Genomic DNA, 27,363 nt, shown 5'->3' with positions numbered 1-27,363 from the left:
GGAAGAGTGGCTGGAAAGCTGCCTAGAGGAAAAGGACCTGAGGGTGTTGGTCAACAGCTGGCTGAACATGAGCCAGCAGTGTGCCCAGGTGGCCAAGAAGGCCAATAGCATCCTGGCTCATATCAGAAACAGTGTGACCAGCAGGACAAGGGAAGTGATTGTCCCCCTATACTCGGCACTGGTGAGGCTGCACTTCAAATACTGTGTTCAGTTTTGGGACCCTCACTTCAAGAGGGATGTAGAGGTGCTGGAGCGTGTCCAGAGAAGGAAAATTAAGCTGGTGGAGGGTCTAGAGAAGAAGTCTTATGAGGAGTGGCTGAGGGAACTGGAGTTGTTTAGTCTGGAGAAGAGTAGACTCAGGGGGGATCTTATTGCTCTCTACAACTTCCTGAAAGGAGGCTGTAGGCAGGTGGGGGTAGGTCTCTTATCCCAGATAACAAGTGACAGGACAAGAGGAAATGGCCTCAAGTTGCACCAGGGGAGGTTTAGATCAGATATTAGGAAAAAATTCTTTACAGAAAGGGTGGTCAAGCATTGGAACAGGCTGCCCAGGGAGGTGGTGGAATCACCATCCCTGGAGGTATTTAAAAAACACGTAGATGCGTTGCTTAGGAACATGGTTTAGTGATGGACTTGGCAGTCCTGGGTTAACAGTTGGACTCTATGATCTTAAGGGTCTTTTCCAACCTAAATGATTCCATGATTTTATTAATTACTTTTTTTTCTCCCCTCAAATAAAATGCAGATGTCAAAAGGGTAAGAACTCCCTGAGCTACACATAATTTTCTGTTTTAATGGAAACCAAACTTGAAGTAATTTGGAATTACAGTACAATCACTAGAATAACTATGCATTACAAAACAGATTATCCAACGCATTTGGAGAAATCTAAAATACAGCCAGAAATAAATAAATGGGAAGGTGATTCATTACTTCAGAAGGGTAAACTGCAAGTGGAAAAATAAAAAAATTACCGAACCACATTTTCAAACCACTACAACTTCTTTATATATGGTAAGCAAGGACACATTTTCTCAGAGGGAAACTAAAGGAAAGCACATCAGTTTGGACTTCCTTATATATTTCTTTTCATACTTATCAGTTTAGATGACCAGTAGTTTTGCAGTCCTACATAACCGATCTACATACTTTAAGTAACTTTTATATAGGAGAAGCAAGTAAAATGAGAAGTGTAGACAACATAAGAAAAGTGTTTCTGCTGTCCTAGACTGTATACAATATTATGGAGAAATTCCATTAAAAAGTCCCATTCAAGAAGCTAAAGTTCTCTGCTTCCCTGCAACCCAGCAAGAAAAGTGCTCCCAAATAAACCACCTTCTGGTTCCCAGCTTGATAATCAGCAAGATTATCAGAAGAGAAGAACAATTTTCAGAGAACAAGTAACAAGTGTTTTGAGTTTGGATGTTCATTCATGCATGTCAAGCATGGACCTTATGTCAGTAATCCTTAAGAGTGATGACACAACAGATTTGGCAGAAGGCTTATCTTTCAAGGAAAGTGAAAGCAAGGAAAGAAGATGGCTTGAAAAGAGATGCTTGAGATTCTGGAGTGTAAATAGGTGCCTGTTTGGGCTTACATTATATATATCAGGTACATTTCCATTTGAATTCTTTTGAGATTCATCTGCAGTTAATGAAGGTTGTGTCATGTCCCTCCCCTGCAATGTATTTGCAAATAATCCAAAATAGATTTGCTAGACAGGGTAAGGGAAGAAATCAGGAAGGGTGCAGAAGGGAATTAAAAAAAAAAAAAAAGAACCAGACAAAGATAGACAGTAATTTCAGTATAAATAAGACTGAAAAACTTTTCACTAGCTTCCCCAAAACACATGAAAAGTCACACAAAATTTGCTCCCCCCAAATGTATTCTGACAGATGATTTTTTGGAAGCTTATGAAATTTTCAGAAGAAATTATCTAATTATATCTACATTTCTCTTCTTGTAAACATTCAGTAAACAGTCACTGCAGTTTACAGTTTGTGACTTTTGCTCTCCCATGTTAAAAAAATTACTCAGGCTACTTTATGCAATTAGAATATAAGACTTCTTTTGAAAAATAGGTAAAATAATGAACCAAAATTTCTTAGGCCTTCTTCCTCCTACCTGCTGAGAAAAACAAGCCAAGCCAAGCAACCCATTTCAAATCCTTCAGTCACCTCCTGCCTGAAAGAGTTAGGACAATCCAATCAGAAACACAAAAGCCCTCAAATTTCAGGCATAAAATTAAAATTCATTAGATAAGATTGGGAATATGTCTTTTTCTGAAATAGTTTCCACATAAATTATTATTCCCATGAAGTTAACTGTGTAGAGGATCCAATGCTGACATTATATTGTCCAAAAAGCCCCACAGAGGACTTTCTGAACTACATAGAGGCCCACTGGGAAGACTCAGATGGACAAATCGATATCACATGGGAATCAAAAGAAGGGAAAGGGAAACCAAAAGTAAAGCATGACTGTGAAACATAACCTTCAAGAAGGCAGGCAAGCAGGAAGACATTTGTAGCAGTGCTGTGAGTTAACACCAGAAGGCAGCTAATTACCACACAGCTGCTCACTCACTCCCCCACGGCAGGATGGGAAAGAGAATCAGAAGGGTACAAGTGAGAAAACTTTTGGGTTGAGATAAAGACAGTTCAATAAGTAAAAGAGGAAAAAAAGACAAAACAAAATAAAACAAACCAAAAGGAAAACAAGTGATGCAAAAAACAATCACCACCACCTGATGCACAGCCAGTCCCTGAGCAACGGCACCCCCTGGCAAACTTTCCCCTCCAGTTTTATTGCTGAGGATGACGTTATATGGTATGGAATATGCCTTTGGTCAATTTGGGTCAGCTGCCCTGAATCCCCTCCCATCCTCTTGTCCATCCCCAGCTTATCTGCTGGGAGGGGCAGAATGAAAAACAGAGAAGGCCTTGATGCTGTGCAAGCATTGTTCAGCAATAGCTAAAATGCTCATGTGTTATCAACACTATTTTGGTCACAAATCCAAAACACAGCACCATACTGGCTGCTATGAAGAAAATTAACTCTATCCCAGTCAAAACCAATATAAGCAGGAAGATAAGCAGGACTCTTTTGGGAATTACCAGATGACAGTCTAAAATTGGTCTCATGATCTATGATGATTGCAATAGCAAATTTCTTCTTTAAAAAGTCAACATAAAATCCCATACAGCATTTTAAAAATATGAATTGTTCCAATATTTACAAACTACCTAAAAGGAAAAATCTTTAGGATATAACTGATTTTTTCCAAACACTAGAGAACTTTGGAGTTCAAAGCTATTATTTCACTTGTTAAAAAACATATTTTAAAAGAACCATAAAAAAATATATTCTGGAAATAATTAAAATTATAATGAAAAATGATACAATGGTACCACTGCCCCAGGTAACAGTAACTAACACAAAGCTATCTTTATCTCATTCAGACTCTGAAATTTAACAAATTAATTGAGCCAAGTTAAGTTTGTTACTGTACTCTAACACATTAACATTACATCAAAGTAATCTGATCTTAAAACAAATCACTTCAAAAGGACCATCCAACCACAAAAAAGAAGGCTACATGTCTTCACCAGCCAGTTGCCAAAACAGCAGATAAACCCATTTACCCAAATCCATGAAGTTGCAGAAGTAAAAGTATCACTGATCCACTGCAAATTTTAATATAAAGAAGTAATTAGAAATAAAAGTACTCAAGAATGTGTTTGGCACAATTATAAAAGCATGTTAAGCACAATGTCTCCATTTTATAAGTACTTATCACAGGTGTAGCTACAGAAACTTGCAGGGAAAAGGGTGTACATTTAAAACTGTTCTAGTGATGTCAACTTCTTCAAATTATAAGGGGAAAAAAAGAAAAAGAAAAAATAATCCATCATGTAACAACAAAAATAGTACACTGTGTTTCTCTATTCAGGGCTTTTCTTTTAAGTACTTAAAAGCTTAACTACAGCTCAGCAAAATGAGGGTGAGGTGGGCGGGTACATGAGTGTACACAGAAGTCACTGAAATAGGACAGGATTCACTGGCGCAAATATTGCTACTTTTTGTTTCCTGCATTACATTGCTTGGCTGAAAGAAATTGTTGAAACTGGAAGTGCTTGTTGTTCCTTTACTACTGGATTTAGATTTGCCAGAAAAAAAAGGACTTTTTTGGTTTTCTCCAAGCAGTGACCATTTAACATTTTATTTCAATTCATCTTCATTGTATTTGATCCAAATAATAGTTCCCTGTTTTCAGGTTCATGAAGAAAATCATAGGGCTTTGCACTTGGAAATATATAGCTATTAGTATGGAATAACTGAAATTATTTTAGTTCAAAATAAGTGAAAAATCAGAGAATGCTTCATACATCAGGGGGAAGGTGTCTTATCAATATGTATAAAAACCTAAAGGGACAAATGAGGGAGACAGACTCTTCTCAGTAGTGCCCACTGACAGAACAATAGGCAATGGTCACAAATTAAAACACAAGAAATTCATGTGAACACAAGAAAATATTTTCTTACTGTGAAGGTGACTGGTACAGGTTGCCCAGAGAGGTTGTGGAGTCTCCATCTGTGGAGATATTAAAAACCCAACTGGACTCAGTCCTGGGCATCTGCTCTTAGCTGCCCCTGCTTGAGCAGGGAGGGGAACTAGATGATCTCAATGGATACCTTTCAACCTAAACAATTCTGTGATCCACAGAATATCAGTCCTCTAGGGTATGTTGCATTGTACCACAATTTGAGAATTTGGAAAAAAAAGTTGCTATGCATTTTAGTGCTTATCACAGTTGCTATCTTCAATAAACAATATTTTAGTCTTTCTGTACAGTAACAATTTAAGCAAATCTCCAAACTAGTCAAATAAGAAAGTTGAAAGAATTTTTTCTACCGTTCTAGTTATTTTTTGCTAATCCCACTGAAGGCAGACAATAAACCTACAGTGTTAAACATAATATATAGCACAAATATAAAACTATTTAGTATATTATGTTTAAGTAACTGTTAAACACAACATTAAAAAAATGCAACAGTGTTAAAATTCTAAATTAAATTGTCTGAAATGTCACATTTTTCCAAATTTAAGTTTTCTGAAACATCAGTGGAAAAAGCAATAAAAATAGGGATAAATTCCTCATTAGGATGAAATTCCTTTTAGAGGAGCAGAAGGGTTAGATAAAATCCAAGGTGGGGGGGAAGCCTGAAGCAATTCCTATTTGTCCTTTGGTAACCCAGCAAATGAAATGAGTCAGAGGAACCTAGTAGAACAGTTTGGAATCAACCAATTCTGGAGGCAAGTGCAGAATTATGCTCTCAATAAAAGCTTTTACTGTGGAAGGATTTCTTCTAACAGCATAAGATAAATGCCCTGATTCCTAAACTATGTACAGGCTAACTGTTCTTGCTTTGAAGTCTCTGAAGACATATGAAGATGTCTGATTTCAACAAATGAACAAAAAAAAGAAGAGCAATGCTTGCTAGGTCATAAAAGATCTTGCAGGAGAACTAGGAGACCCTATATAAATGTTGAAACAAAAAACTTCAAGGAAAGGCGAGAACTATATTCCTTATTTGATATTTCCTTTATTTTTTATTATCCTTTTGAGAATACTAGTAGGAATAAATAACAATTGAAGTCTACAAGTGACATAAATATCTGTGACAAATATTGATGATCAGAGTGTAATCATCATTTAGATCTATTTATAAAAGGAAACATTTTTAATACAAAAGTCTTACTAAATTAGCTAAGATAAAACTAGGGTCCTATACTGGATCACATGCTGCTGTAACACAAATCATAATCTTATTATTTTTGCAGCCTTTATTCCTCTAGTAATCCTTTCTATTTTTCATGTATTTTCCATTGTTCCAAGTATTTCCTTTTTTATTTGCACCCTCTGCTACTGTATCCTTCCAAGTTGCTGCCCGAATTTGTTAAACAGTTTGTGTTAGTCCCCAAATTACCTGTAAATACTCCAGCTTCCAAAAGGTGTGTGCAGCTTGGTAACATGGAAAAATAGAAGCGTGCCCAGTGAAAACATCTGTAACTGATACATGCCTATGGTGATATATAATTGTATTAAACCAGTATACTTATTATAAGAACTTACCTTTGATTTATCACTAAACTTTAAGGAAAAAAAATAGGAAGTATAAAAAACATATCTACCTACATGTTCAAGATTGTTGTCTAGAACATGTTTTCCAACTCTTCATATATTTGAACCTTAAAAATGAGGGGCTTCCAGCACATTCTTGAGATTACTCCAATCTCCCGAAACACAAACTAATCTTAAAAACCCAAAACAAACAAAACCTCAACCTCCTCCCCATCTACCCTTCCAGAAAAGTACAGAATACGCTGAGGTTTTAATGATTTAATATGTTTCATGTAACTACTAAGTCTGAGTTATCTGAAGGCAATTCTGAATATATTGCAAATTAATGAAACATGGTTCAATATGTCTATGTTTTAAAACTACTGAGTGCTTATTCATGTTTTGTACCACAGTAAGGCCAAGGTACAGGAAACAAGAAACTTCCTTTCCTCTTAGAGCAGCATACCCATAGGCTTGGAATTTTGGCAAACCAAGAGATGCTGACAGAGCTCCTGGCTCCAGAGAGGACATTATTAAGTGGGACAGAGCACTAGATGATTATTTGTAAAACAATTTAGCAAAACAGTGGAAGGATAGTATCAACTATGTTTTTCAAGGAGTTTTTCCTCAGACTACTTCCTGTGCATGCCATCTAGTAAGCATACTTCCATATGATTAAACACCACAAGACTAACAATAAAGTAAAATGGAAATATTAGAGCAAGTGTTGGTAAGCCATATATTTTCCTTGACCTATATACATAGTTTGAATCAATTTGCAATATGTTATTTGAATAAAAGTAAAGGCCACATGCAAATGTTTTACTTCTTGCTTTCTCATGGTATTCCTTTTATTTTTGGCACTATGGAGAATCACAGATGAATTTCAATTTTGCTTTATAAGTATATAGATTCTGCTATTTACCTGAAAATCAGTATGAGGATAAGATTAACCTTACTACCCACACACATACTGAACAACAATCAAATAATCAGCAATTATGATGAATAAATTACTCTGTGTATTTCTACTCCACTGGGGGGGGGAACAACACTACATAGGGATATAACTATACAAAGTTTCATTATTGTATAAGTCCCCAAAATCCTACAAGACTTCTAATTACACCCTTCAATCTCTTAACGCCCCTTTTTTTAGTTCATGTTAAAAAGTAAGAAATTAAAAAATTGTCCTGATTGTTTAGGCCGTAATTTATAATTAACTAATTATTTTTCCTTCTTATTTCTAGTACATCTATTCATAACTCCTTAAATACTACAAATTATGCATGCTATATCTAAAGATATTGATATGTAACATCATATACATTAATGTAGCTTTTAAAAAAAAAACAACAAACTTGAACCCGAATTAGGTTCTATGTTTATTTTCATTGTTGCTTTTCTTATATAACACACAGAGCTGAAGGCATTTTCTATGATTTTAACTGATATCATCCGAGATGTTGATTTTTTTTATTACAATAGTGAAACATTTACAAACAAAAACATAAAATTATTTTAACACAGATAATTTAGGATTGTCATAGTTTTATCCAGTTTGTTCCAAAATTCCTTTAACCACAAATATTGAAAGCATTCATGTTCATGAATTCTTATGTGAATAATCTGGTATCAGTTTGAACAAGTGCTCATCAACTTGACTAAGATGACAGACAATGGACTCATCATCTATTAACATTGAGTCGTGAATGTCCTTGGGGAGAAAAAAAAATTATGGGCCAAATATAGTTCAATTTATACTAAAAAGCTTAAAGATTTCTTCAAATTTTTTTTGTTTTTACCTGAGGCTTCCACTAGAAGCATGCTTGGAGGGATGTATGTCAAGAGGGACTCTGCCTGCTGAGTGAATACATGGCAAGAGACCTCACATTTTTAGTTACAATTTCAACTACGTTTCATCTTTATTCTTTTGTTGAGGCAAATTGTAGGAAAGCCTTTAACCATCCCCTTCTAATTTGAAATGCAGGTACTGGGAGTCCAGGATGAGTGGCTAAGTACTTCTTAACTGCAAAGAATAACCCACAACAGATAATCTTCATAAAAATCAGAGACAAAGGGGCTCCTATCCACTCTTCATCATCTTTGAAAGGTCATGGAGGACAGGAGAGGTGCCTGAGGACTGAAGGAAAGCCAATGTCACTTCAGTCTTCAAAAAGGGCAAGAAGGAGGACCCAGGAAACTACAGGCCAGTCAGCCTCACTTCCATCCCTGGAAAGGTGATGGAACAGCTCATCCTGGAGGTCATCTCTAAGGATGGGGAGGAAAAGAAGGTTATCAGGAATAGTCAGCATGGATTCACCAAGGGGAAATCATGCCTGACCAACCTGATAGCTTTCTATGATGGGATGACTAGCTGGGTAGACGAGGGGAGAGCAGTGGATGTTGTCTACCTTGACCTCAGCAAGGCTTTTGGCGCTGTCTCCCATAACATCCTCATAGGTAAGCTCAGGAAGTGCAGGTTAGAGGAGTGGACAGTGAGGTGGATTGAGAACTGCCTGAATGGCAGAGCTCAGAGGGTTATCAGCAATGCAGAGTCTAGCTGGAGGCCTGTAGCTAGCTTGTGCTGGGTCCAGTCTTGTTCAACTTATTAATCAATGACCTGGATGAAGGGATAGGATGTACCCTCAGCAAGTTTGCGGATGATACAAAACTGGGAGGAGTAGCTAATACACCAGAAGGCTGTGCTGCCATTCAGTGAGACCTGGACAGACTAGAGAGTTGGGCAGAGAGGAACCTAGTGAAGTTCAATAAAGGCAAATATAAGGTCCTGCACCTAGGGAGGAACAACCCCCTGCACCAGTACAGGCTGGGGCTGACCTGCTGGAAGGCAGCTCTGTGGAGAAAGACCTGGGAGTTCTGGTGGACAGGCAAGTTGACCATGAGCCAGCAGTGTGCCCTCGTGGCCAAGAAGGCCAATGGGATCCTGGGGTACATTAGGAGGAGCGTGGCCAGTAGGACAAAGGAGGTTATCCTCCCCCTCTACTCTGCCCTGGTGAGGCAGCATCTGGAGTTCTGTGCCCAGTTCTGGGCTCCCCAGTTCAAGAGAGACAGGGAACTACTGGACAGGGCCTAGCAGAGGGCTACCAAGATGATGAGGGGACTGGAGCATCTCCCTTATGAGGCAAGGCTGAGAGAGATGGGCCTGTTTAGCCTGGAGAAGACTGAGAGGGGATCTTATCAATGTCTACAAATATCTTCAGGGTGAGTGTCAAGAGGATGGGGCCACACTCCTTTTAGTGGTGCCCAGCAACAGGACAAGGGGCAATGGGCACAAACTGCAACACAGGAAGTTCCATCTGAATACAAGGAAGAACTTCTTTACCTTGAGGGTGACAGACCACTGGAACAGGCTGCCCAGAGAGGTTGTGGAGTCTCCTTCTCTGGAGACATTAAAAACCCACCTGGATGCAACTCTGTGCAACCTGCTCTAGGCGAACCTGCTTTAGCAGGGGGATTGAACTAGATGATCTGCAGAGGTCCCTTCCAACCCTGACCTTTCTGTGATTCTATGTGAAAAAGAACTTTGGGGCAAACTATACTTTTTTATTAACTGCATGGAACTCACACAGCAGCTGAATCACAGACAGCTAGGCCAGGGTGGTAGTGGGGTGTTGGCTTAAAAACAAACCACAAAAAACACCAACCAAGTAACCGCAAATTAAATATGTAAAAATTGGGTGATTGAGCTGAGTGTTTTCCTGGCAAGAATTAGCTTGCTGTGCTTGCCCCATAGACCCCACCCTGTCAGTACATCCAACTGAAGAGACCTACCTATGCACTAAAGATTACATTTGTGTGAGTGTACTATCTGTATGGAAGTCACATGCACTATCAATACATATTTTGCACCAACAGCAAAAGCACAAATGGGGTAAAGGGAAATACTGGTTAGCTGAGTCAATCTCTTTCTACCCATGTTAGGCAGATGGTGCAATTACAAAAGAGGAATGTTCTCAGTATGTTCATTGTACTTCTCAGTGCGTACATTGTACACCTATCAGGCACAAAACTATTTCTGCTTAACAGCTTTCAACTAAAAGAGCTGGAAGATGATGAAAAGGAGGTTTTTTTATTTCTAACAGTTACATCTGATTTCTATTCAGTTGCAAAATTTGTTTTCATATAATTGAAACAAGTGATAGTGGAAAGTTAAAAAGGAAGTGCGTTAAAAAGAGGAGGGAGAAATGTAAGACAGGAAAAAAAGGAAAATGATAAGGGAAAGCATTAACATTTATTTATTACAAATTGACTATGCACACTCCTGCAATTTCCAGAATTAGGACTCATTTATGAGAATTCAGCCAGCTCCTGTAATATGCAGAGCATGTATTTCTGCACAGTGGCACAAGGCACTGAGCCACAAATACATGATTACAGCATTCACTTCTACAATCATACAGGTTTTGCAGCAACCCCAAACTAGTATGATTAACACTTTGCTACAATAAAGTTATAAAGAGAACAAACAACCTTGTTTTACACAGAGGTGAAAAGAGAGGGATAAAAGAGACTATTATAATATTCAAATTTATTTGTTTAAAGTTTTATAGTTTCAAAGGAAATATTAATGCAAATTTAAATGCTGTAGGATCCAATCCAAGATCTATATTTAGGTTCTTAGCTGCCAATAAGTACATCCATTTCAATAGCTAGCATATGTTGCACTAAGTATTTAAAGCAAGTGAAAGAAATTAAGGCATTATAGGATATTGAGATTGAATTACCCAAATTTAATAAGCATATTCAACATTTCTGGCAAAATTTACTTTCTTGTGTCAGCATAAGTTGCTTACAGAGACAGGGATCAAAGATAAAGGACCCTACAGTCCACCACACATTATTTACACAAAAACGACCTAGTTCCAAAGAGGATTTTTTTACCTCATGGCAATCCAAGGCAGCATGTGCTGGGCATGCTACTGCTGCTTTCCATTCATGACTCTGCACTGTAAATCAAATGTTGGGTTATTCTGGGATTGCTCACTGTGAGAATGTAAGTAGGGCAAGGGATGCAGAGGCTGGGGCAGTGGATAGTGCCACAGTTCAGCATTACACTCAGGAGGAGTGGGAGAAGAGGTCTACATTCAAATAGTCTTTGGATAACAGCTTCAAACACTTTTCCAGTACTACTCTTCATTTAACGGTCTATTATATAATTATTTCAGTCTTACCCATTGGTCTCTAACACCATTGTGCTGCTGAATAGCAAGATGCTGTAAAAGCATGAAATATAGCACAGGCTAACATTCAAAATGGCAAGATTCCATCAAAACAGAAGAAACATTTTAAAGTGCTCAAACCTTTCCCTTATTCTATAATTGGTTATGCTGAGGAAAAAATTATATACAGTGCAGAAAAAAATGCTTTGCTCAGTTACTGATTTTGTATATTCTATATATAAATTATATTTATAAACTATAACAGTGCTGGCACCAGTAACATATCATAACAGAGAAGACTTATTCTTGTTACTCATTATGTTCATCTGCATAATTAGGAGATGGAGATAAATACGGATGTCTGAATTTTGGGTGTGGTATGGTTTGGGTTAAGCACATTTTATTCAGCCTATCAAAGTATCTATAAACTCCATTTTCCAAGACAAAATTAATTCATGGTAAAAGCATGCATTACATTTTTGCTCTTCATAAAGAAAAGATACCGTTGCTTATTTACAAATAGCTTATAGAAGGGATGTTTTGTATTTTGTACAATACCATCAACTGTAAAGCCTAAAATTATGACACTGTTTTCTGTTTGGTTCCACAGTCACTTGGCATACTTATTTTAAGAAACATTATATTACAATTCTCCAAAACTCTGCAGCTAGTATAACTCTCTCTCCACAGAATAAGTGTTTGAAAATACTGCTAAACCAGAAAGACTGTACTTCACAGCCACCTTAGCTTCATATAGCTGGACAAAATGAGGTTATGTCAAAGAATGACCCCCATGTGATTAATTTCGTGATCTGCTGGAGAGAATTTCCTGAGAAACTTACCAAGTTTCAAAAAGACTAAGTACTTGAAAGGAATATGGGAACCAGGAAAAAAGCAGCAGTATAACAGTTCTTGTTTATTTTCCTCCTCTTATCCTCTTCAGCAAAATACAGTTATACCAGATCAGATATGGAAAATACCCAAGGTGAAAGACCCCACCAACACACCCACCCCTCCAAACCATCACACACACACAAAACCCTAACATGATCAAAGAGATCTAATTGTCAAATCCAGAACAGACAAAAAAGGGTGTTTAGTGAAAAAACTTAATTTAAGGAATAATGACTTAATGAGACCATCTGAACACTGGAGAAACAGTACTGAATACACTTTTTCAGGCATTAACCCGGACCTTAAAAGTAGGTTCCACAATTCAACTTGCATCTCAACTATATCACTACCTTTATACTGTCAGATCCCCTCCAAAGCATATTTATGTACATTTCCTCTCATTGGGATAGCTTAATATGAGAAATCTAATTTTCATTCCTTACCCAAGGGGAAAGAAATCATACAATCCAGTTCTCGTGTAGTTCAACCAAGTAACGTAGGACATGATTAAAACACATTAGAATGTGGAACGACCACAATTTGATTACATTTTATGTTGAAAAGGCTTGGTATCTGTATCAGTACACCCAAATGGTTGTAACATCTGCTTGGGATGTGTTCATAAAAGGCTGCTTTCTACCGTCTATCCTATCTAGTAGACAACAGAAATTAAAAAAGACCTACTGGATCACATAAATTCATTCCAGTGCCATTTAAGAAAGTTTTCTTAGAGCCAATCTCAATGAAGAATATTAAAAATATTGTTGCAGTTTTCTTATTTGTCAGATGGGTAAAAACATCACACACCACTGCTGATTCATATGGTATCCAAGAACAGTACACAGGAAGCTCTACAGGAAGACCACAAAAGATGACAAGCATCCAAAAAGTGACAGATAGGGTTCTTTGAAACTTCCTGAAGTAGTTACGAAACTACCTGAACCCTCTTTGTTCTCCATTGCAGAGATCCCATTGTGTAAGACACTCCTTTGCAACCCCTGAAAAGATCTGTCCATTCATGTATTCCTCAAATTTCCTCATGCATATCCTTAAACACCTTTCCCCATGACCAAATTTGAAACAGAGAAGTAGCTCCAATTTTATTGTAGAAAAATCCATTTTATACTGTCTGCCACAGTACATACTTTTACTACATGTACTAGTCAAATGTTCTTCATATCTTTTAGTGATATCTCAGTCCCATACCATTGGCACCTGCATTACCACAGAACCAGTTAACGTTTTCACTACAGAAAAGGGTTTAAAAAAACACAAGCTAGTTATGAAATGGCAGGTAGCTGAAAAAAATATTTTTAAAAAAGAATAAATGTTGAAGTAATTTTCTTCCCCAAATTGTTACTGCACATCTAAATTAAACGTTCCACAAACTACTTTCGAAAAATGTCAAATTTCATACTTCCCTATGTTCTTTTAATATTAGTTTGCAGACTGACTGCAAGAGAATTTATAAAATTGTATTGGGTTTGTGTGGCAAGGTTTTGGTAGCAGGGGGGCTACAGGGATGGCTTCTGTGAAAAGCTGCTAGAAGCTTCCCCCATGTCAAATTGAGCCACTGCCAGCCAGCTCCAAGATGGACCCACCACTGATCAAAGCTGACCCAATCAGTGATGGTGGTAGTGCCTCTGTGATAACATATTAAAGAAGGGGGGGAAAAACCTGCTGCACAACAGCAGCTGGAAGAGAGGAATGAGAATAAGTGAGAGCAATAACTCTGCAGACACTAAGGTCAGTAAAGAAAGATAGAGAGGAGGTGCTCCAGGCCCTGGAGCAGAGATTCCCCTGCAGCCCATAGAGAAGACTATGGTGAGGGAAGCTGTCCACCTGCAGCCCATAGAGGTTAATGGTGGAGCAGATATCCACCTGCAGCCTGTGGAGGACGGGATGCCAGAGCAGGTGGATGCACCCAAAGGAGGCTGTGACCCTGTGGGAAGCCCACACTGGAGCAGGCTCCTGGCACAACCTGTGGACTTGCAGAGAGAGAAGAGCCCAAGCTGAAACAGTTTACTGGCAGGACTTGTGATCCTGTGGGGGACCCATGCTGGAGCAGTTCCTGAAGAACTGCAGCCTGGGGGAAGAACTCATGTTGGAGAAGTTCGTGGAGGACTGCCTCCCGTGGGAGGAGCCCCACTCTGGAATGGGGAAGAGTGTGAGGAGGAAGGAGCAGCGGAGACATACTATGAACTGACCGTAACACCCATTCCTTGTCCCCCTGTGCACTCGGGGAGGGAGGTAGAGAAAATCAGGAGTAAAGTTGAGCCCTGGAAGAAGGGAGGGGTGGGGGGAAGGTGTTTTTAAGTTTTGGGTTTAACTCTGATTTGACTGGAAATAAATTAATTTCCCCAAATCAAGTCTGTTTTGATCGTGACTAATTGCTGAGTGGTCTCCCTGTCTTTATCTTGACCCACAAGCCCTTCATTTTCTCTCCGCTATCCAGTTGAGGAGGGGGAGTGACAGAGTTGCTTTGGTGGGCACCTGACATCCAGCCAGGGTCAACCCACCACAAATATCCAGTAAATTTTTGCGCTGTTTTGAGTAGCTTTATTTTTTAAGTTTTAAATTTTCAAAGGCCAAGGCAGAAATAAAAAGTTCCAGGCTGACAGAAAAAAATAGACAAAAGGCAGAAAAAGAACCAAAGGAAACCCAGAAAGTTCTGGTTTTATGAGGAAAAAAGTCATTGAAAAGCCTTACTACAAAATATTTCAGCTTTCAGAAGTTCCTTTTCAATGCAGATTTTGAATGAAATAAGCTTTAAAAAAATGCATAGGGTCATCAATGAGAACAAGAAAAAGTCTATAAAATGTTTCTTAAAAATAAAAATATTTAATCTCAGAAAACACACAATTTTATCTGATTACATGTTTTTGTGAGTTAAGTAAAAAAACCCTCACCTTTCAAGAGCTTAAAATTACACAAGAATCTTCCTATGTGGTTATGACATGCGCCTTTAAGAAGCAAGTTTAGCTTTCAGAGGCTGATACAATTAATTATCCTGGCCTTAGTTTTATTACCAAATGATATATCAACATATGACATTATGCCTTAGATGCAGAAATGGAGGGTGTTGGTTTTTTTTAATGGAATATCATCATGATTCCTACTCTTAATAAAAATCATAACAGTAAAGAAAACTCTTATAAACCAAATGATTCACATCTTTTCAGTTTCTGAGAAAGTGGATCGATAACTGATACTACTTTTGCATCTATACCCAGTTCAAAAGAAACACTGGAATACACTGCAGAAAAGTTATGTTATGTCAGAACACCTGTTAAAATGCTTAAATGAGGCAGAAATCCTGTTTCTCTACCAACTACAAGTTGCTAGTGTAGTCTGAGTGAACCCTGCAGGCGTAAAAGCTATGTCCGTTTTGTACTCAGCAGATTCCTGTTTTAAATAATGCTTGAAGGAGCTTTGAATAATTGGTGCTACCACATTTCTCCAATGTCAAGCACCTAGTTGAGGAGAACCAGCAGTAAAGAATAAACTATTAGACTACCTCAAAAGTAATCATAATTGAATAAATGCACTAATAGAAATGTGCACACAAAAAATGTATTACAATTTAGTTCTAAACTAGTGTGGCCCTATAAATGGTACAATTAGAAAAAACAAGTTTGCAATCAGACTTTCCAAGGTCGAGATGGTGCTTTTCTTCTAAACATGCACAGCAAAACCTCTGTAGATTACAAATAGATATAGACTAGGTATGAAAAATATGACCAAACAAAATCCAATGTCAATAATTTTGATATCGCTGGTTTTCTTTTTTGGATAAACAGAAATAAAACCATCAAAATAGCCATGAAGTGGTGCAATTGGCACCACAAAGACTGCTATGGGATTCACCAGGGTTACACAACTGGTGTGTTAATACCTCTTACTCCATGGCACGTTCCCATTCTCCCTCCACCCAGTATATGGCTGTACCAGAGTCCAGAATGGAAGCAAGTGTGCCCAAGTTTTTTTTTATGTTCCAGTGACAGTTACTTTTTTGCACAACCTGTACAACTGGCAGCACTTGGTTCTCTGGTCAAAAAAAATAGCTGGATAAGGACTGGAGGCAACACGCAAAGAACATCTGCACACTCCAAGAGCGCTCATTTATCTGCTTGCATAGCCAACAATACATACTGAGAGCATATGCTCTCAAAACAAGGCTCATAGCTTATTAAAGAAAAAAAATCTAAAAATAGAGGGACATCTTCAAACAAACTACTTGGCACATAATTTACTTTTTGAAAATTTTCAAGAAAAACTCCAAATTTGTAAAACATGTACATGCAATCTATTGTTACACTGTATACAAATTATCTAACAAGGTTAACTAAAAAAACAAGCCAAATTTTAACTGCCCTATTGGTCACATGAAGAAAAATGGAAAGTCATCAACCTGAAACAAACTGAATTAGCATGAAAAAACTCTTAATCTTAACAGCTTTTTCATAGTATTACTTGCCCCAGCCAAGGCATGCATTTCATGAACTCTGATGCACAATACAGACCAAGAGCTGAGAAACCGAGAGCCACATGAGAATTAGAGAAGTGTAAGAAGGGATTCAAAGCAACTCTGTTACCCTTCCAATCCAAAACCAAATTCTGTTTTGTCAAACTCAAGACTGTTCACAGAAGTCACTTGCTCATAACATATAATTTTCTACCTATCCAATAGCTTAGGTCCACCATAATATCAAATAATCTACAGAAGCCAGTCAAAATGTTAATACTTTTTTTGCCAAAACTGAGGCATGCAACAGAGGTTTTGTGCTTTGATTCTGGAAAAGCACATTGTCAAAAGGAAATGAAAAAACCCCACCAATAATGTCATACTTAAAGATTTTTCTTTGCCAACCTCCCTTTCCAGAAATAAAACACTGGACCTTTCTCTCATGCCTCACCTTTATGTAGTCACTTACAGTTAGACTTTTTATTCACTTTACTGTAAGAATAGAGGTACATGGGTCCATATTCTGAAAACAGGTAGGCATATGATCAGAATCGTATAGTGTGAATATGTAATCAACTCTAATGTTTAGACTTTAGATCTACATTAATCACAGAGAAAAAAAAATGCAATAAAAAAAAGTAGACAAAGTAATTATGTGAATACCTCTATCAAGCAATACATCCCACTATAAATACAATAATAATGATAATATGGATTGATGTTGGGTGAACTTACTTTAGAATAGGATAAAGAATATAACCATTATAACGTTTGTTAACCACTGTAAGACATCCCTGGACCCGCACGTATTAATCATCAACTTCTGTGACCACTCTGTTATCCATGGTTGAACATCCTCCCCATCTGTCGACCTTCTAGGTTAAACGTTAGTAAAACACTCTAACAGGAAAAGACAGATAAGAATAGAAGGAGCAAGCGGAAAAGGCCAATGGTCAACAAGGACATAAATTACTTCAGGACTAATAAGAGCACTGCAGGTGTGCAAGACTATCACGTATCAGGCAAGAGGTGAAAAGTACACCATGAGGAAGGCCTACGGCCTTCCTCCCAGACACCACTGCCCACGTCTCAGAGCCCCTGCCCACAATTCTTGAAGGATTTGCGCAAGCGTGAAGGACTGATAAGCTAATTAACATACGAAGCGAGAATAGGCAGGATTAGGTAATGAATATGTGTAGACGTTAATTGAATATTCATTATTTCATTGTATAAATATAAATGATTAGTTCCTTTAGACATGCACATTTGGTGAAAGGATCCCCCGTACATCCAGCGCTGCCAATAAGGATACTTAGTCACTAAGAAATTTTGACTTCGTTCTTTAAATCAGGATATAAAACACAATTAAATAAGTGGTTAATTTTAACTTTTTAAAAACCTCACAAGTCATTTGCCTTAACAATTAGCCAATTTTCTACACCAAAGCTGAACTGTATATTAGAAGGAAACTTTCTTGCATTTCAGACATTACAACTTTTACCGCATAGGAAGTGCAACTGAAAAAGAGAGACTGACAAAATCTTCAGAAAAAATGGCCCATTTTAGCTGATGGTTTCTTAATTCATGGCAGTAAATCTTCAAGCAAACACTTTTGAGATAGTAGAAACGAACAATGAAGGCATTAGACTGAAGAGTATTTAGCAATTTCACATAACATAAATGGAACATAACTGGATCAGTCAGTTTCCAAAAAATGTTTACTGGGGGGAAGGAAACATTTTTTTAAAGTTTCAGAGGAATTTAAAAAAAATATTTCAATCTGAAATTTATTCAGAATTAAATGCTGAATTATCTAAACACATAACCTGTACAAATGAATGAACTAATTAGAAAGTTAAATATTTTAGTCTAAGAAAAATTAATTTTTATTTGCATATTAAATATTATATATAATATAAATACTCATGTAGTTATATAACTACTGTTAATAAAGGAAAAAGTAAGAATTGTTCCAATACTCTGACATCTTACTCATTACCTTAAATAAACTCCAGATCTCTATTACATAGAAAGTTGCCCTGAGAGTATTTCACGTTTTTGTCAGAATGCATGCTCACATGGTTCTTCTCAGATACACAATAAGAAAATAACACAATAAGAAAATAATGTGACAAACATATCTGAAGTAAAAGAGGAAAGAATACTTATAAAAAGATAGTAACAATGACAAAAAAAAAAAGCTAGAAACATCTTCCTATAGTTATTGTCCTTTAACCCCTGCAGGAACAATTGCAAAATCTAGAAGAATATGTAAGCAAGCATTTTCACCACCCATTCTCTACTAGCAGTTAAAATGGTGGAATTGAAAGGTAAAACATGGACATCACACCCCACACATATGCTTTTGGATATGACTTATCACTCCCCATTAGTAAAGGGTAGTTAATCACTTAAAAATTATGCTTTTTTTAAAAAAAGTGCTTCTCTTAAATGAAATATAAAAGAAGGAATGAAGAAATTTTAATGCACTGCTAAATGAGTAGCTAACATTGAGTTTTCAAATTTATGTTTACAGTATCCTATATTTGGCATATATATTCCATAATCAAAGTCCTGCTCTTTTCAAAATTAAATGTTAGCACATGCATGAACTTAAATGTGATTAATTAATTGAATTTTGGGGGCTTGCAGCTGTTCTAAAATGTGAACATTCAAGTAAGTTTGCAGAACTGAAGGCTTAGATCGTCTCCTCATTTCATATAGGTGAAATTACCTATAATTTTACTGGGAAGGTGAAAAATGTTTGCTTGTATATTTCTATGTTTAGTTTAAGAAAGATATTCTCAGCTGAGTGACCTGCTAACCTAACTTTACCCTATGACTACACAATCATTTTTCCTACACTTGGAAAAAAATAAATCTAAAAGTCACTTCTCTTGGGATAAAATATGAAATAGTAAAGCAGATATAAGAGATGGAAAGAAGTAATTTACAAATTTACTGGAGCAATATGGACAATCAGAAATCTCTGCTCTAACCAAAAGGTAAACAAATGAGGGAAGTAAGCAACATGGTAGGAGGTGGCCAGGATATAAGTTACTACACTGATAAAAAGATTTTTAAGAAAAGGTTTGCTTCAAATATAATGGAAAATGAAAACGGTAGAAAATAGGACAATATGGTAAGGTAACAGGTAAATACATAAAAACTTCATAAGGTAAAAAGTTTAAAAGATCAAATGTAAAAAGACTAGAGAGGGGCCAGTTAGGCACAACAGGAGTAAATGACTGACAGAGGGAGACAGTTAAAAAAAAAAGAGAAAAGCAGTTGGGGAGAGACTGAGACCTATTTAGGATTATGGAAGTCCTTGTGGAAGTTCATTCTTTATGAAGCACTGAGGAAGAAATTGTTCATGGCTTTATTGAAGCCCCTAAAGCTCTTTGATGAACATAGTGGAAAATTACTTTGAGGGGGAATTAGAAAACTGGAACCTAATAGAAGCGTAGTATTACAGAAAGCTTTTTAAAGGGTAAAATACAGTTATCGCTTTCAGGATGGTTGGCATGCACGGAATCTACATCACCACAGTTCCCTAAGCAACACACCCTGCCAGCTCAGCACATGCTGATAGGAGTGACAGAGGGTGGAGCAGAGTGGAGACACTGCGGCCATGCTCTGTTGTGCTCCCTGCAGGAATGGGAACTCATGGCACCACACAGCTGATAAACTGCATACCAGTTGTCACATGAAGAATCCATGAGATGTCTGTGGCTGAGCCAACCATTGTGGTGAAATGACTCTCCTCAGCTGAAATAATCTCATTGTAATACTAATGCACACCTCCATCTTAAAGTTACCCGCCTCCAGGGTACTACTACACCTCACTGGGCACACAACCAGTTAGTAACAACAATATGTATGACTGGAGTCACTCAAGCTCCACCCAAATGTGATGGAAATGGACTGGTCCTGGACTGAAATAAGTCCAGGGCAGGGGGAATTGTTGTCTAAACTCCCAGATTACCCAACTCTGATTCAGTGTTCACAAAGCTAGGTCAATCTGACCCACTCTCTGAAGTAGTTATGAATGAAGGGACTTCTAATCAAGGGAGTCAGCCTTGGGGAGCATGAGAAACACAGAACAGACAGTGAAAAGAACACCGTTATCTAAGTTACGCAGAGAGAAGCCTTCAAGTGAGGAAAGTTCTGGCTATGAGAGGAAACAGGATGATAAGGTGTTGCAGTCCACTGACATCAACAGAAAATTAGTTGAAAACAGGACAAAGGTAAGTGGTAGTGGAGATCACAACCTCCAACTCAAATAGCCCCCCTCGAAAGAGGGCAAAACCCCGCTTGAGGAGCATGCGTAGCTAGCAGAGAACTTCAGTAGTGCTATCTGAGGATGCGTACTAATTTGCATTAGAAGCGAGAGGCTTGTAACCAGTCCTGTGTATGATGAATGAATATGCAATGTACTATGAAGTATAAAAAGCGGACAGATGAGGGGAGAAGTTAGGGAAGAGTCCATTGTAATTTCTGGGATCAGTCAATGGGCTGAGCCTGTCTTCTTCCCCATAGGGACGCCTATTGGGTAAGAACTTTGACTTATGTGTGCTAAATAACTAACTCATTCTAGCTGTTGTTAGTGATTATAGTTTGGTTGTATATCATTTCAAGCTTGTTTTTGCAGGCAGTCTCTATCACTGGCAATCATGAATCTTAACTTGTCACGATTTTATATTAATAAAGGGTGTTATTCTGTAAACTGTTAGTCCTTTGTGGGTGCTAGTAGTCGCTGGCAGTGGATAACATATTTGAATAACGTGGGAAAACCCACTGAGGGGTCCCCCTTATGCTGTTGGAGTGTTTCCCTGAACAAGTCAGTCAAATCGCCCTCCGATCCAGTGGGTCTGTTCAGTGAAGGGTCCCTATAATGGGACGCTGACAGACTGGTTGGGCACAAGGGTCTCAGCTTTCCTGGGGCGCTGATAGACAGAACAAACACCCGGGGCTGATGGAATCTCCTCCCCCCCCCCCGCCTTTCACATGACAAACATCCTCATGGGAGGAAATGTAAAGCTATTGGGGAGCCATTTTTACCTCATGTCAAACAAGGCTCCAGAAAAAAAAAAAGTAATCTTTAATTTCTTTATCTAAATAGATGTTAATTGATTATGATACCTGAAATCTTACTACACTCTCTTCGATGTTGGCTGGCTCTTAGGTAGTCTTCTTGCCAAAAAAAAAATTGCATCAGGAACTTCACAGTATTAGAAGCATTTAACTGTCTGCAAAAGTTCTATTTACTGGGTAATTTTTTCTTTATTTTTGTGTGCCTGGAGGAAGATATCTGAGAGTATTAGAATATGTTGAATACTAACTAACATGACTAGTATAACTCCCTTTTCCCTGCAACCTGCTTTTAAACTCTATGCTTCAGGTTTGAGACACTGAAGAATACTGTTTGCACAGATGGCACAGTTCAGTTTTCTCCATCTGCTTGAAGGGCCACTTAATTATATGCATTCCAGACCAATAAGCTATTCATTAGAAGCATTTCATTTCAACATCCAAAGAATATAATTCTTTTTTAAAAAGGCCAGAAATCCCACACATTCTGCATCATCTGAGAGTCAATGAACCTCACACACAGCTTGCACACTGCTGCTTTGGATTCAGTCCTTCATACTCTGGCATATCAGGTGGGGTATATGAGGGAGGTCCTTTTCTCCAACCTACGTTTGTTCAACGTGAAAGTTCACTGAAGAGATTCAAAACATTTAAGACTCCAAATTGTTTACTTGAGATGAGAATGTATGTAATTTGACTCCATACCTGATCCTGATGTCTTACTTTTGTCTGTGTTTGTTACAGTAGATTCATCTGACTTACGAGAGAGGAAGAAGCTATCAGCAAAGTAAAGTTGGCCTTGAAAATAAGGTCAGTAAGTTTTTGGACTTTAAAAGCATTTCCCCATACCTGCTTATTTTAATTTTTAAACATACCCTAATAGGAAATAGGCTTAAATAAAGAAACAACTTCACCAATAGAGCCACTCTGAAACTTACAGCAAACTTCTTGGTCTACAATAACACATGATTTTATGTTTTCAGTCTCTATATTTTCTTGTAACCTGTTCTGTTACTATCTTATTTACATTAGATATCTTGTTATAAATATTTAAGAAATCTCACATGAAATTATGGGCATGGATTCACGTAAGATTTCCTGCCTGCTAACCACTACTAAGTGACACCTTCCTGACAGTCTGTAAGAGGCAATTCTGTTCTGGAAATTTCATTGAAAGAGAAAAATAAGGGGTAAAAGTGGTAGTAGTTCTTTAGTACAGTAGTAGAGGTTTTTTTTAGTAAAACTTCTGTAACAACAGGAGAGAAAAAATAAAAAGCCATCCTTCAGCAATATTAGACATGAAAAAAAGCCAGAAAAGAAGAAATGGGGGACTACATTACCTGGAGCAATGGCTTCTAAGCCACTATGGACAACACTGGGAATGTCAGAAGTTTAATTTTTTTAAGTTAAAGGTTTTCTTAATTCAATATTTGAAAGGACTGACAGGAACATAGATACACAGGTCAGATTTCTAAAAAGACAGCTTTTTAAAAGATTTTAAAATATATACATCTATAGCTTATATTTTTTAAAATTTGACTTGAATGTCAGTAGTTGCATGTGAGTTACTATTGTATATTCACAAAAATGTTGCAGACAGGCAATTTTGAGAATTGCTCAAGTCCATTTCTGCAAAAAAACAGAACAAAGCAAAACAACCACCTAAGCCTTTTCTGTATTTTATAAACTGCTTCTCCAAAGTTCAAGATGCATATAAAAACTTCACAACTTTGGTTAAAAAATAATGGAGAAACAGTAACGGTTACTCAAAAGTAATCTAAAACCCAATCCATAAGCCACCATTTCCTATGTCACATCCCTAAGAGAAGAGATAACCCTCACCCATTATCTTAAACCTCAGTAGAGCTGATATTCTGGAGTTGAAAAGAGAAAAAAATGTGATGAAAAGTATGAGGAAAGAAGTATGATACAATGCCCTATCATCAGTTCTGAGACATTACAATGTAAACACTAATATTTACATTTCTCAATTGACTTTCAGTATTCTGATAATAAATCTGTCAAAGAGCCTAGATTATTATAATGGAGGACAATGCATTTCACACTCTGCCTCTTTAATTATATCGGTGACTATGAAGCCAACACAATGCTGGAGGAACTAACTTCCTTAACTTAAAACATGCCTCCATTGATGATATTAAAATAATCCAGCCTAGATGTAATTTTTTACACTGTACAAAGATCCCAACTGCCTACTTAGTTGAACTTTTTAAATTTGATAAAAGGGTCACATCACTGTTTTCTTTAGGTTCAGACACATAAACATCAGCTTGAGTTGTAGTTTTCTAAGCTATTGTGCAAAACAAGTACCATGCTAAAAATATGCTGTTACTCAAACTTTGAGATATTCTCTCCAGACTGAATTTCCTGATATGAGATTCAAATTAATAGGAAGTAGCCTTCCTGTGTGTTTTTTAGTTTGCAAGGCTAATGAGTTTGCTTTCAACGAAGAGAAAAAAAAAGGGGGGGGAAGACAAGTTTGCATTTTTTTAATTCCCCTGTATTAAAAAATCCCAGAGTTTTTAAAGGAATTGCACCTAGAACCTGACAACTTGGCACATTTTACTTTACTCTGCACGTAGCCCTATTAGAACTGATGAGAATGCTTGTGAAGTAGTTGAGTACGTAAGAGTTGTTCACTTTCACTCAAGTTACTTTTATAGAGAGAAAGTGAACAGCTCTAATTAGAAAGGTCTGGCCACATGTATACAGCTATGCAACATTAATTTACTTCAACTATATAAAAACATTCTATATAAATTAAAACCTCAATTTGAACAATAATTGTAACAAATATATACTTTCTAGTATAATACAAGGAAATAATTTACTGATTTATGATTGGGACTTTCATATACTACAGCAAAGTGACAGTCAGTACCAATTCTGACAAAAAATGTGCGCTTCACAATCAATCAACTAACTTTTTAAGTCAGCTTGTTAGGAAATTCAGTGTTTTATGTACAACAAAAACATGAAGCTGAAATACACATGCAAATTTCCTTTTTAATATTAGTTATACCATTTATACATTTGATTTCAACTTCTGAATGGAAAAAAATGGTCAGGCTAATCAAAGATATACCTTACAAAATGCTTTAAATGTATTTTTTCTTTCTAAATTTCAATGATATCATCACTTTCAAAAGAATTTGCTTATTTTAAGGCTTTGTATCAAAAGTTTTATTTCGTAATATACTCACACAGAAGCAGATATCCCCACCTATTTTTCTAATAATTTTATTTTTTCCCCACATAATATTAACGGAAAACCTGAAGTAGTACTGGTACAAACAAGAAAAATGTCTTAACTGTGCTATGGCCAGAACAAGGGCTGGGAGGAAAGGAAAAAAGCTAAAGTCACAGGCACACACCAGCCTGCCCTTTACCCTCTTGCTATGACAACCCCCCCCCCAGACATCTTGTTAAGTACAGCACCTGTGTTGTCAGAGCAGTGCAAAGGGCAGAGAACTAGAGGCAAGACTGGAAGAAGCACTTTTCTTCTAAACTTTAAGTAAAATATAATTTGTAAGTGATATACACTTTTTAGAGACCTTCAGTACATTTCCTAAAGATAAAAGAGGAAAAGTTTCAGCTATGGAAATAAACAAAAATCTCACCTTATTATGTTCATACTTGTATGGGATTTTGAGGGTATCCATGGCTCTGATCATGGCCTGCATTGCTGTAAATATATTCTGGTACACCAATTTTGTAAAGCCCCTTTTGTCTTCATCAGAATAACCTGATCCATGAATGATTCTCATCTGTTTGATAAATGTGCTTTTGCCACTCTCTCCTGTGCCTGCAAGACAAATAAGAATACTTTCAGCCACTCGACATAAACATGACTTTTATGCACAAAGCAGACAGCTTGTTCAGTGCAGGGCAGAACACTGTCAAGTGGTTATGGTGCTTGCTACAAGGACCAGTTCAATATCAAAACAGCAGTAACACAGTAACAACTGAAGCAACACTGAATTAAAACTTTTATTTTGAAGACAACATAGAAGTAGAAAAAAAGATAGCAATGAATAACTAAACTAATAACTAAAACTAAATATACACTCCAAAATATCTAGAATATACCACTGTATTTAAAATTATAAGCATAAATTTCCATCCCTGAAGATATAGTTCTCAACAATAACTATAGGGAATCACTATGAGGTGTTCTATTACAAAAATACATAGAGTAAGAAAAAAAATTATCTCACTTGGCCAACGTTCAGGACGTTATGGTAAGCAGCAATATACAACCAATACATAAATTTGTTAGAAAGGCAAATAATATAACAATTACAGTTCTGCAAACTTCAACCTCAGAAACATATAAAATCACCTTTAATTAAAATTTGGCTCAAATTAGTTAACAAAGAGTCATTACTTCCTTTAAATTTCTTTGCATCTTTGTACTTTACACAAAGCACAAATAATAACTTATAAATTAACATTCTGAATGTTTAACAATTGGTTACAATCTGCTTGTTGAGAATTTCACACAATATATCACACAGCATTTTTTTGTTTGGCCCAATTCAGTCTCTCTATGATTAGGAGAGCTTATCTAAGCTACAAATCATATGAGTAATTTATAAGGAGGAATCAAAATTTAGAACAAACAGTTGCATGTCCATATGAATGCTGTATGTTAACCTTGCTACTTAGCCCCCTAAGAAATGCAATGCATTTACCTGCATGCAGCGCTTCTTAGCCTTTCAGCTGGATTTTATTTTGATCATTTTTATAAAGCCTTCATGCCTCATTCATGCACTAATATTTAGCTTCCAGGACAAAGCAAGCCTTATACTTTACATGCTTTAGATGTCTCAGAGTAGTGTATTTCACAATCAGTGCAATATAAGGTTAAAGCATGATGTTGTGCTGGCAACCCTTAAGTACTTCTGAGGTAGTACACTGCAAAATCTAACCTGGAAGTCTATAAAAGCTTTTGTCTTTACTGTGTGTGACTGTTCACTCAACTCCTGCTTAGATTTTTGGCTAACACAGCTCATGCTAAGGCCTGATGTATGCTGGAAGCAGCGCTGTTAGGTCAAAGCCAGAGCACCAGGTAGGCAGGACAGGTGGCCAGAAAGCGCTAAAGGGCTATTATACAGCCATCATCACAGACAAATTGCTGTCTCAGCAGCCATCATCTTTTGCCTGGCAGTCTCATCAGAATCTGCTAACTTATGGAAATGGTATAGACAAAACCTCCATGCTAGAAGGTATAAAATATTAGCTTACCCAAAAAGCTTTTGAAGTGTATCCAACAGCAGCTGTACTGCTGAGGCTCTCATGCTTCCTGGTACGATTTGTGGTTCTTTAATTGGATTACACTGTACTAAGTCTTTGTCAGCCTAAGACTAATAATAAACTATATTTGGAGATCTAAAGGTATGCTAAAATATGCAAAGATTATGATTCACTGGTGCTGAATTAAAACTATTTTTACTCCTATCTTCAGCTTTTCTGGAAGTCTGTAAGGGAACAGCCACACATACACACACACACATCAAAAAAGTATACTACTACACATACATATATAAAAACGTCATTTCTCTCTTCTTATGTGCTTCCTCAA

The 27,363-nt window shown here is 37.1% G+C and overlaps 1 protein-coding gene across 1 annotated transcript in view; it reads right to left on the bottom strand.

Moving 5' to 3' along the window:
* The window catches only part of LOC119140798 (guanine nucleotide-binding protein G(q) subunit alpha-like), a 135,748-nt gene that overhangs the window by 74,808 nt on the left and 33,577 nt on the right, over positions 1-27,363 (bottom strand). Inside the window, exon 2 of the mRNA XM_037372405.1 lies at positions 25,400-25,584. Coding sequence (XP_037228302.1) covers positions 25,400-25,584 — 185 coding nt within the window. The remainder of the gene's footprint in view (positions 1-25,399; positions 25,585-27,363) is intronic.

The sequence above is a fragment of the Falco rusticolus genome, chromosome W (assembly GCF_015220075.1).
Source record: "Falco rusticolus isolate bFalRus1 chromosome W, bFalRus1.pri, whole genome shotgun sequence".
Taxonomy (NCBI): Eukaryota; Metazoa; Chordata; class Aves; order Falconiformes; family Falconidae; genus Falco; species Falco rusticolus.
Note: the sequence above shows the minus strand (reverse complement) of the source record. Positions and strands in the feature narration are given on the sequence as shown.